This window comes from Dendrobates tinctorius, unplaced genomic scaffold, assembly GCF_039654945.1.
Source record: "Dendrobates tinctorius isolate UK_male_01 unplaced genomic scaffold, ASM3965494v1 ptg000060l, whole genome shotgun sequence".
Taxonomy (NCBI): Eukaryota; Metazoa; Chordata; class Amphibia; order Anura; family Dendrobatidae; genus Dendrobates; species Dendrobates tinctorius.
Window position 1 is genome coordinate 85,054,097 of NW_027361728.1, and position 12,478 is coordinate 85,066,574.

The window sequence follows — 12,478 nt, forward strand, 5'->3', positions numbered from 1 at the left end:
CCAGGGTCAGTTACACCCGCATCCCAGCTCTGCGCCTGAGTTTCATGCTGTACGCACGTGACCTTTGACCCCGGCAAAGCCGATCCCGGAGTGTTTTATCACATTGTGGTGGAGAACGCGGGCAACACGTTGCAAGCATGAGCATGGAGGACGTGGTGAAAGCGCTGGTACAGTCCACCGCCGTCCAGCAAGAAGCTAATCAGGTGATGATGGCCCAGCTGAAGGAGTTGGTGGACATGACAGCTACCGATCGTTCGCTTCTCCAGCAGGTGGCGCAGCGCTTGGCAAGCTTACCTGAGGTTAACCTGGAAGCAGAGTCGAGAGTGATTCACGTGAGTCGGTACTGGCAGAAGATGACGACCGAAGATGACGTCGAGGCATACCTGTCCACGTTTGAACGGACGGCGGTGCGAGAAAAATGGCCGAAGGCATGATGGGCCGGCCTGATTGCCCCGTTTCTTTCCGGTGAGGCCCAAAAGACTGAAGCCGCGCAGAACTTTGACAAATTGAAAGCCGAGATCTTGGCCCGGCTGGGAGTGACGACCGCTGTCCATGCAGAGAGAGTGCATCAATGGACTTATCAGCCGGATAAACCACCGCGGTCACAGATGTTCGACCTGATCCACTTGACGAAGAAGTGGCTACAACCCGAGGTGTTGACAGCGCCAGAGATAATCCAGAGAGTCATCATGGACAAGTACCTGAGAGCTCTACCGCCAGCCCTGAGGAAGTGGGTAAGCCATGGAAATCCTACGACGGCAGATCAACTGGTGGATCTGGTTGAACGTTACTCCGTGGCGGAAGGACTCCGAGACGACGCTACCCCACCTCGTTCTTCATCATCTCCACGTGGAACCGGTAAGACTGTTCCAGGGAGTAGGGGAGATGGAAAAATCCCTAAGACAGTGGGGGAGGAAAATGGGACTGCCTGCACTGCGAGGCCGAGAGTAACGAACTATGGTCTAAGCAAGGGGCCCGTTAGGTGTTTCCGCTGCCAAGAGATGGGACATATTGCTGTGAACTGTCCGGTCACTACTGAACCCATGCAGTGCGACGTCACAGACTCTAAAAACCGCATGTCTATGGTTGCACGGGTAGTGAGTGTGAATGCCGGTCAAAAGGATGTGGAAAAACACTTGTGTGATTTAACTGTTGATGGCAAAAATGTGGTGGCATTGTTAGACTCGGGAAGTGTGGTGACTCTGGTCATGGCCAGTCTGGTGTCAGCCCCGACTGGACCATCAGACAAATTTTCTGTAACGTGTGTGCATGGAGACACCTGTTCGTACCTCACCACGGTCATATGCATTACTACTTCCTATGGGTCTGTGCAACATAAAGTGGGACTCGTCCCGGCGTTATTGCATGATGTTATCCTGGGCCGGGATTTTTCCCCACTTCTGGCAATTGTGGGAGAATCAGTTGATGCCCTCAGGTAATAGTGTACATGATTCTTCTCCCAGGGCGCGTGTGGGTCCCGAACCCCTGGGAGAGGTCTCCCCGGAAGACTCGGGGGAAGAGTCTGCGGGAAATGACCTGCAGTTCCCGTTTTCAGTCATGGCGGGTGATACGGAGGAGACCGGGGAAGCGGAGGAGGCCGACAGCTGTCCACCTCCCCGTTTGCCGGATTTAGAAGTTCAGAAAGATGACTTCCAAAGCAAGCAAATAAAGGATCCTACCCTTTCTCAGGCTAGGACAAATGTAAAAGTGATAAATGGGGTACCCGTAGAACCTGGCTCTAGGCTGGCATATCCTTACATGGTTCTGGAGAATGATTTACTCTATCAAATAGAGAAAAAGGGGGAAGATACGGTGCAACTATTAGTCGTGCCAAAACCCTACCGGCCGCAGGTGCTGGACCTGGCCCACGGACATGTGATGGGAGGTCACCTGGGAGTCCAGAAAACCACCGAAAGGATATTACACTGTTTTGTTTGGCCAGGCATGCATCACGATATTCGTGTATATTGTGAGTCTTGTCCTGACAGCCAAGCCTCTGCACCTAAGCCCCGGTTCTGAAGCCCTTTGGTACCCCTACCTATTATTGAAATCCCGTTTGAGAGGATTGGGATGGATTTAGTTGGACCCCTTCCACGGTCTGCACGTGGACACCAACATATCCTGGTCATCTTGGATTATGCCACTCGTTACCCGGAGGCCATCCCTTTGCGTAACACGGCCACCAAGACGATTGCCAAGGAACTGGTGCATGTGTTTAGTCGGGTCGGTATACCAAAACAGATACTCACCGACCAGGGGACCCCCTTTATGTCCAGGGTAATGAAGGAGCTCTGCCGATTGTTACAAATCGAACCGTTACGCACATCCGTGTATCACCTTCAAACAGACGGGTTGGTCGAACGGTTCAATAAAACTCTGAAGCAGATGCTGAGAAAGGTGATAGACAAGGATGGGAAGAACTGGGACTATTTAATTCCGTATTTGCTTTTTGCCATCAGGGAAGTACCCCAGTCTTCCACGGGATTCTCGCCTTTCGAGTTATTGTACGCCCGACGTCCTCGCGGACTGTTAGACGTTGCAAAAGAAACCTGGGAGGGTCAGGTCACACCATTTAAAACAGTGATAGATCACGTCACACAAATGCAGGACCGTATTGCGGCTGTTATGCCTATCATCAAAGAACACATGATACAGGCTCAAGGAGCCCAAAAAAGAATCTATGATAGGGGCGCCAAGATCCGTACGTTTGCACCCGGAGATAGGGTGTTGATCCTGGTCCCCACGGTGGACAGTAAGTTCCTGGCAAAGTGGCAGGGCCCCTTTGAGATTAAGGAAAGAGTTGGTGAAGTAAACTACAAAGTATACCAGGCAGGTAAATGGAAACCTGAACAGATTTATCATGTAAATCTGATAAAACCCTGGAAAGATCGGTCTGCCTTGTCAGCGGAGGTGGCCCGTCCCGACTGCTCGCATACCGTACCATTTGCTACCCCAGAGGGTCTATTTCAGTATGTGTATATGCCGTTTGGACTGCATGGAGCACCAGCGACCTTCCAGAGACTGATGGATCGAGTCCTGAGGCCACATAGGCAGTACGCTTCGGCCTATTTGGACGACATTGTCATTTACAGCTTGGACTGGGAGACTCATCTCCAGAAAGTACAAGCTGTGATTGACGACCTGTGGGAGGCAGGTCTAACCGCGAACCCCAAGAAATGTCACATCGGGCTAGAAGAAGCCCGGTATTTGGGGTATGTAATTGGGAGGGGTGTTGTTAAACCCCAGGTCAATAAGATTCAGGCGGTTCAGGACTGGCCACAACCTGTCAACAAGAAGCAGGTGCAAGCCTTCCTGGGGATCGCCGGCTATTATCGCCGGTTCATACCCAATTTTGCAGCCATCGCTACCCCCCTGACGGATCTTACAAAAGGGAAAGACTCCGTCATGATTAAATGGAGTTTAGCGGCTGAAGAAGCCTTCCATAGCCTAAAACGGGCGCTTTGCTCTCAGCCTGTACTGGTGACTCCGGACTTCCGCAGCGAGTTTGTGGTACAAACGGATGCCTCTGATACCGGTATCGGGGCAGTACTCTCACAAGTGAGGGACGGAGTGGAACACCCAGTCCTCTATCTCAGCAGGAAGCTGAATAAACACGAGCAAAGGTATGCAGTCGTATAAAAAGAGTGCCTCGCCATTAAGTGGGCTCTAGAGGCCCTCAAATATTACCTGGTGGGCCGAAAGTTCAGGCTGATCACGGACCATGCCCCTCTCAAGTGGATGCACTTGAACAAGGAACGGAATAGCCGGGTGACCCGGTGGTTCCTTGCCCTGCAGGCCTACACTTTTACGGTGGAGCACCACCCAGGGGTACAGATGGGGAATGCAGATGACCTGTCCCGAGTGCACTGTTTGGCGGGTGTCATTGCTCGACCGGAGTGGTCTGAGCAGAGGGGTGGGATATTTGAGAATCATGTGGGAATAGTGGATGAGGGCAGGTATATCTCGCCCAGATTCCTTTCCTATGTGGCCTAGTCTGGTCAGTATCGCACCTGCTTGCTAATGAATAATGGGAGGTGGATATAAAAGGATGCCAGGTGGTTGTGTGAGTGTCTCAGCCTGGGAACACAGAGAGCCTGTCTGTGTGAGAGACACACGTGAGTGGACGCAGTGCCCACTGCAACTGTGGTTTGGCTGGACAGGAGAAGCCCGCCAGTTGGTAGTTAGGTTGTCCATTGTTTAGTTAGTGCCGGACAGGCAAGGATTTGTTTTATGTTTTATTTCCTTTTGCATTGCTTTCACCGTTAATAAACCTGACCCAGGGTCAGTTACACCCGCATCCCAGCTCTGCGCCTGAGTTTCATGCTGTACGCACGTGACCTTTGACCCCGGCAAAGCCGATCCCGGAGTGTTTTATCACAGTACTTACATGGGCGACTACAGGAATTTGTGAGGTTTTACAACCCAAATTCAATAAAGAACTTTTCAATCTAAAGGCGCAGTCACTCGACCGTATAAATCGGGCCAAGATCAAAACGCATTGATTGTACTGGCCAGCGGGTCTCCCGATCAAAGTGTAACAGCAGCACAAAAGTAGATGAAGTCTGAGTTCTGATCTTGTCTGAATTTAGACGCCCGTCTGACTGCGCTCAATACAACCCTATTTACCATCTGATAACTTGCATGACTTGGAATCTGCACTGGCAGCAGAACAGATTTTGGTACAGTGATTTCCCGTACAGAGCAGGGTGTTAAGTGAAGACATAACTTCTTGCATTAATTGGAAGACTTGTGCCAACCCTTTACTTCATTTCATAGGATAAAGTGGAAAAAGCGCTGTGATCCTTAATACCTTTGTTACAGTATTGTGCTCTTCAGCTAAACTAAAAATCTTCCAGAAATCTGCGTCACTGTGTAGTAAATCACAATTGTGTCTGCCACAAATATTTCACTTACCTAATTGCCTGTCTCCATTACAGACATCTTGCAAATTGTAATTAGCTACAACATTAAGATGCAGAAGTAATGTATTGGCTGGGCCTGAGCTTTCAGAAGGAACTACTCCATTCTTGACATTATCATTTATATTTTACAAGTCTTTCAAGTGGAAGTGAATAGAACATTATGGGAAGGCAGTGGCGAGGCAATAGAATAAAGAATATAACATATGGATGAGGAATGTCAACAGGCTGCAACAACATGTCGAGCGCATGAAATCACTAAATATGACATCGGGAAAGCCAGTAGATAGAAAAATATTCAGGATTGAGAGTCCTCAGTAGTTGATACCTTTTAATGGCTAACTGAAAAGATGGTAACACATTGCAAGCTTTCGAGACTACTCAGGTCTCTTCATCAGGCTAGACTAATACAAAATCTGATTTGACTTCAGATTTTGTATTACTCTAGCCTGATGAAGAGACCTGAGTAGTCTCGAAAGCTTGCACTGTGTTACCATCTTTTCTGTTAGCCATTAAAAGGTATCAACTACTGAGGACTCTCAATCCTGAATATTTTTTAAATATGACATCTGAATTCATGATCAACCTATAGATTCAATCAATTTTAGAGCAATACCATTTCTTACAGTAAGAAACCTCGCTGTGTGCTGCACATATTGACCTAAATTTACCATGAACAGAAAGTATAATCTGTCACGAAAAAACGAATCTCAAGATCAGTGGGATATGTTGAACATTCCACAGTTATTGGAAAGTGATACGTCAGATTTGAAAAATTTGGCCTTGTTACTAAGGTGTTAAGTGCTCCTAAAACCACTTTCTGATGTGTCGTCTTCGGGAAAATACATTCAAGTACAGTTGTTTTGTAACTCCTACCAAATTAAAACTTTTGCATCCCTCTAATAGTGATTCTACTGAAGATGTAGAATCAGACTTTCAGAGGTACCTTCCTACATATCTGGTGAGAACGCTCTTGTATTCAAACCTTCTGGAAAGAGGTTTACAATACACTAAACTCAATTGGTAAGTTCTCACTCCCTTGTCGGCTTGTAATAGGCTTCCTATTGTTATTTCCATCTAACATCCTGAGTTACCAATCTACCCTCTTGTCTACTAACCTCTTATCTACTCTTTTAGCCGCTGCCTGTTGTTTTATACCACTTTTACCATTGGATAAACAAGGTTAACCAAATCTCCATGTCTTTCTTTTTCCCCAGTTTGCCCCTTTTCAACTTCTTGTTCTTAAGATGAGGATCAGTTATTTCATTCTATGCCAGGGGTGGGAAATTTTTTTTCTGCCAAGGGTTATTTGGATATTTATACCATCCTTCGAGGGCCGCACATTGCTAACTCCACCCACAAAGTACGACCAGATGCTGGCACTGGTGTTAGGACATAACCTTTGATTGCCCAGGGTCACAAAGCTAAAAAGAAATTAATGGCCTGCCCAAGTACTGTGGTCCCCGGGAATTTGCCCAGGGCTGGATAAAAGGTCATTGAGAGCCGTATACGGCCTGGAGGACTGAGGTTTCCCACCCCTGTTCTAGGACCATAACACTTTCCTTGATATTTCTCTTCTGAAAGGATTGTCACTGTTTATTTTCCAAATTTTCTTTGCTTAGTGACTAAGTTTGCAATATACTAATATGTATTCTGTATCTCCCTTATTTATCATGCTTATATTTTTCCACTGTTGTATGTATTTACTATGTCTTTGTACAGATTGGCCATGTATTGAAATTATTGCAAAGTATTAATACCACAAATATTAACTATTACAGAATTAAAAAAGTCAGAAATTACAGAAATAAAATTGCAGCTTTCTATTACAGTATCGCTTGTAACTTTATGAGTGAAAACAAAATTTAATTATTGACACCTACATCCCTAGTGAAAGAGTCATACAGTAAAGTGACAGTAAAGGGGCAAGAGAACATCTTTAATAATTATTAAATAATAATTTTATTATCAGTTATGTAGCATGAAAATAAGTGAGTTTGCAATTGACTTGCTTTTTCTACCTTCTGTCATTCTCCTGCAGTGAGAGATTTTGACTTTTATGGTGCAGAACTCATTTCCATGTGTGCAGTAGCTACATTCCAATAGAATGATTAACTCTTAACATACTAGCCACCTCTCTCCAACCCACTGATCTCTAGACAGCAGTTTCTGCTCATCTCCCACTTCCTCTCTTGCAACATCACCAGACCAGCAGCTGTAGGCTAGGGTCACACCACCGTATTTTCTCTCATCTGAGAGAATCGGGCCAATAATGCTACTCACACTCTGATCAAACTGTGGTCAAAGTTTGATCACAGTGCCAGATTTTTCTTGGATGAGGAGAAGATGTAAAAAAATATTTTCACTATTCGGTTAGTGCATGAAAATCAGACTGCACTCACATGTCAGCCGAGTAGAGTCCAATTTTTCCCACACAAACTCATTGACTTGCATGGCCAAAAACGATCTGAATATCAGATACAAATGGTGCACCCTGTGACTTTCTCCTCAGACAGACTCTTAGGAAAAAACTGAACATGTGCACGACCCCATAGAATGTTTTGTCAGCTCGCACTCGGACCATTTGTAAGAGCCCTTAAAAGGGGTTGTCCAGTCTAAATTGGTAAGTCTGCAGTCACACTGTGTGACTACAGACGTATGAATCCCCCCACTGCATGCACAGAATATACTCAGAAATCGGCGAATCCTCGCAGTACACAGTGTGTGCACTGGGGGGAATCAAAAGTCGTCAGTCACAGAGTGTGACTGGAGTGAGGATCAGTTATTTCATTCTATGCCAGGGGTGGGGAATTTTTTTTCTGCCAAGGGTTATTTGGATATGTATACCATCCTTGGAGGGCCGCACATTGCTAACTCCACCCACAAAGTATGTCCTGATGCTGGCACTGGTGTTAGAACATAACCTTTGATTGCACGCGCCTCAGCGTTCTGTAGTGAACAATGCGTGCCAGGGTCACAAAGCTAAAAGAAATTAATGGACTGCCCAAGTACTGTGGTCCCCGGGAATATGCAGAGTGACTGCAGACTTATCAATTTAGACTGGACAAGCCCTCTAATCACCACTCTCTACTCTGTCTGGAGCTATGTGCTTCTTCAAATGCCTTGTTCTCTCCATGTGTAAGTTGTGCTGGCCTTTACAGATCTATTTAAAGCTCGCTCACATGAGCGGATAACACGTCCAAGTGCTCTATGATGTTTTATCAGATGGCACTCGGCGCACTGTTATATTATGGGGCAGTGCATGCAATAATCGGACCATGTGCACCCATACAAGTCTACGGGTGTGTGTAAAGCATCCCACTGCGCTAGGATCTCATTCGAGTGCAGTCTGATTTACGCGGACACAGACACAGGAGAAGATGGACAAATTAAGTTCTCCATCTTTTCCTCACCTATCCTCTGATTCTCTCATGCGACAGAATCGGATCACACTCAAAGGACACTTAGCCCAAACTCTGATAGAGTTTGGCACTCAAAATTGCAATAAATTGAACAAAATTTTATTGGCAATCCAAATAGTTGTTAACATTTCAGTCCAAACAGACCTTCATCTGAACTGCACAGAATACATGGAAAAAACAATAATAATGAGTAGTGACAATACATACATATTTACGTATCGAACGAAAATCATGTCATTTAAAAAAAGGATTTTTTTCATATTACCGTACATAGGATACAACGATTACACATCCATTGTCAAATTATACTTTTCTGTGTTTTAAGGAACTGCAATTTTCTGTGTATTGATTGACAAGGATTTTTATATGCATATAATGATAAGATCAGAAAAGGATATTTCGAAAGAATATAGTAGGGACCAGGAACGAGGTTCCAAAACCTGTCTCAAGGTGGTAGACTTTCCAGAGAGGAAAGAGGCAATGAGATCCTACAGATGGACATATAGATGACACAAAGATGAGAGAAACAGACACACGGATGACATACAGACGTGAAAAAGACATATGGATTACACACAAACGTGAAAAACAGACATATAAGTGACACACAGAAGTGAGAAACAGACACATGGCTGACATACAGACGTGAAAAATGAACATATAGATGACACAAAAACGAGAGAAACAGACATATGGATGACACACAGATATGAAAAACAGACATGGATGACACACAGATGTGAAAACAGACACATGGATGACATACAGATGTGAAAAACAGACACATGAATGACATACAGATGTACTACCACACATGATAAAAAATAGACAATTTTTTTGTAAGCTCATCAGAGCCTGGCTTCAGACTAATATCCACGTACCTGAAAACATCATCATGTGTTGAAAATTCCAGGGAATTCTTCTTTTACGACCCAAATTCAAGAAAAATGTAAGTGGATATATGTTACAAGCTCTTGCAACAAATATTGATACCTGTATATGTTTCATTAAGGAAAAAATACATGTGACCTTGAGTATTTCATTTCCAACATTACAAATACAACAATCTTTATAATGACAGCCAGTTACAAGCTTCATATCTGGTATTACACAGTATAAAACATGCTGCTCCAAAAAACAATCAGTGTTTGATTTAATTATTATTTTGAAAAAGAATTTTACAAATTTAGGCTGGTTTCACATGAGGATATAAAGGGGGCGTTTTTATTCTATATTATGACCGAGTGTCGTGGTCTGACTGTGGGTTTAATTATCTAAACTTACACAATCCTATGACACTGTCAGACTGAAACATTAAGCCTGTGCTCAGGCTGGGACACTTGGCCATAATATGGAGCAAAAATACTTCTGAAAGAACAGTGCACTCATACAGGAGGGTTATGCACTTTTTTACTTTATAGTGCGCAAATTAACTCTTTCACAGAACAAAACAAATTATCCATCAAGTAGCACCTAAAAGAGGAGGGTTTCCTATAGAGTAACATCTAGCCCTTTAGCAAACTTTGCAAACCATACCAAGCCAAACACTGATTTACAGACAGCCTGTTTGCTTCTCATCAGTGAGAGAACTAATATGCATATTTTCTTCCATGGAAAAATGCCAGAAAAACTTGATATTTAGCCAATCTCTTTAACTCCTTAGCGCTATTTGAGAAAAATATCCGTCGAGCATGTCACTTTGTACTCCATAACGGATATGAAGAGCTTGACAGAGGGAGAGTGCTTCCTCTGTCAGCCCATCGGCATCCACCATAGCATAATAAGAGAGAGCTCAGAGGGTTGCTATAGTAGTGAGAGTGGCCTGTGGGTCTGCCATACACTACAGCCTATAAGATGCCACCATACGCCAAGTCTGATATTCTACTTCTCCATCTTACACTAACAGTATAAGTAATGCACTGCACTACAAATGAACATCGTAGGATCACATACAGTCATATGTTAAAGTTTGGGCACCCCTATTAATGTTGACCTTTTTTCTTTATAACAATTTTGGTTTTTGCAACAGCTATTTTAGTTTCATATATCTAATAACTGATGGACTCAGTTATATTTCTGGATTCAAATGAGGTTTATTGTACTAACAGAAAATGTGCAATCTGCATTTAAACAAAACTTGACCGGTGCAAAAGTATAAGCACCCTTATCATTTTCTTGATTTGAACACTCCTAACTACTTTGTACTGACTTCCTGAAGCACTAAATTGGCTTTGTAACCTCATTGAGCTTTGAACTTCATAGCCAGGTGTTTCAAATCATGAGAAAAGGTATTTAAGGTGGCTACTTGCAAGTAGTTCTCCTATTTGATTCTCCTATGAAGAGTGGGCTCCTCAAAACAACTCTCAAATGATCTGAAAACAAAGATTATTCAACATAGCTTTTCAGGGGAAGGATACAAAAAGTTGTCTCAGAGATTTAACCTGTCAGTTTCCACTGTGAGGAACATAGTAGGGAAATGGAAGAACACAGGTACAGTTCTTGTTAAGCCCAGAAGTGGCAGGCCAAGAAAAATATCAGAAAGGCAGAGAAGAAGAATGGTGAGAACAGTTAAGGACAATCCACAGACCACCTCCAAAGACCTGCAGCATCATCTTGCTGCAGATGGTGTCACTGTGCATCGGTGAACAATACAGCGCACTTTGCACAAGGAGAAGCTGTATGGGAGAGTGATGCGAAAGAAGCCGTTTCTGCAAGCATGCCACAAACAGAGTCTCTTGAGGTATGCAAAAGCACATTTGGACAAGCCAGTTACATTTTGGAAGAAGGTCCTGTGGACTGATGAAACAAAGATTGAGCTGTTTGGTCATACAAAAAGGCGTTATGCATGGAGGCTAAAAAACACAGCATTCCAAGAAAAACACTTGCTACCCACAGTAAAATTTGGTGGAGGTTCCATCATGCTTTGGGGCTGTGTGGCTAATGCCGGCACCGGGAATCTTGTTAAAGTTGAGGGTCGCATGGATTCAACTCAGTATCAGCAGATTCTTGACAATGTGCAAGAATCAGTGATGAAGTTGAAGTTACGCAGGGGATGGATATTTCAGCAAGATAATGATCCAAAACACCGCTCAAAATCTACTCAGGCATTCATGCAGAGGAACAATTACAATGTTCTGGAATGGCCATCCCAGTCCCCAGACCTGAATATCATTGAACATCTGTGGGATGATTTGAAGCGGGCTGTCCATGCTCGGCGACCATCAAACTTAACTGAACTGGAATTGTTTTGTAAACAGGAATGGTCACAAATACCTCCATCCAGGATCCAGGAACTCATTAATAGCTACAGGAAGCGACTAGAGGCTGTTATTTTTGCAAAAGGAGGATCTACGAAATATTAATGTCACTTTTATGTTGAGATGCCCATACTTTTGCACCAGTCAAATTTTGTTTAAATGCAGATTGCACATTTTCTGTTAGTACAATAAACCTCATTTGAATCCAGAAATATAACTGAGTCCATCAGTTATTAGATATATGAAACTGAAATAGCTGTTGCAAATACCAAAATTGTTATAAAGAAAAAAGGTTAACATTAATAGGGGTGCCCAAACTTTTACATATGACTGTACTTGTGTCCTTTTGGGGACTAATACAATTACAAAATGTAATATGACCGTGTAGGTTGAAACATGTGGTTTTCATTCCCTGCACTGGGATTGCTCTTTTCTGCATATCTGTGCTTTTTAATATGATGGCTGTTATGATTGAGTCACCGTAGGAGGCAAAAACAGAAATGCTAGCTAAGTCCAGAAAACCAGAGAGGTTGGCAGCTATCGGATTGCAGACCCCTGATCCTATCCACAACAACTAACAGTAGCCGTGGGGGGTTCCTACGATGCCCTAGACCCCTCGATCACAGCCGGAGAATTAAATAGGCCTAAAGAAAGAAAGGGGAAATCTAAACTGCCCCAGAGCAGACCCCAAAGCAATAGGCAGCCCACAACATATAATGACGGTGAAGCAAGATGAAAACACTAACACAGACAGAAAGATAGACTGAGCAAAGACTGGGCCCAATCTAGCTAGATAGAAAAGGACAGGAAGGCTGCAGTCTGCAATCCGTGAAAAACCCTATGAAAATAAGAGCCAACAGACTGACAGTGAAAAAGGCCC

At 43.9% G+C, this 12,478-nt stretch overlaps 1 protein-coding gene across 1 annotated transcript in view; it reads right to left on the reverse strand.

Annotated features, from left to right (window-relative positions):
* SLC9A9 (solute carrier family 9 member A9) overlaps nt 1-12,478 on the reverse strand; it is a 1,175,932-nt gene that overhangs the window by 550,112 nt on the left and 613,342 nt on the right. The window contains exon 11 of the mRNA XM_073579113.1: nt 9,223-9,334. Coding sequence (XP_073435214.1) covers nt 9,223-9,334 — 112 coding nt within the window. The remainder of the gene's footprint in view (nt 1-9,222; nt 9,335-12,478) is intronic.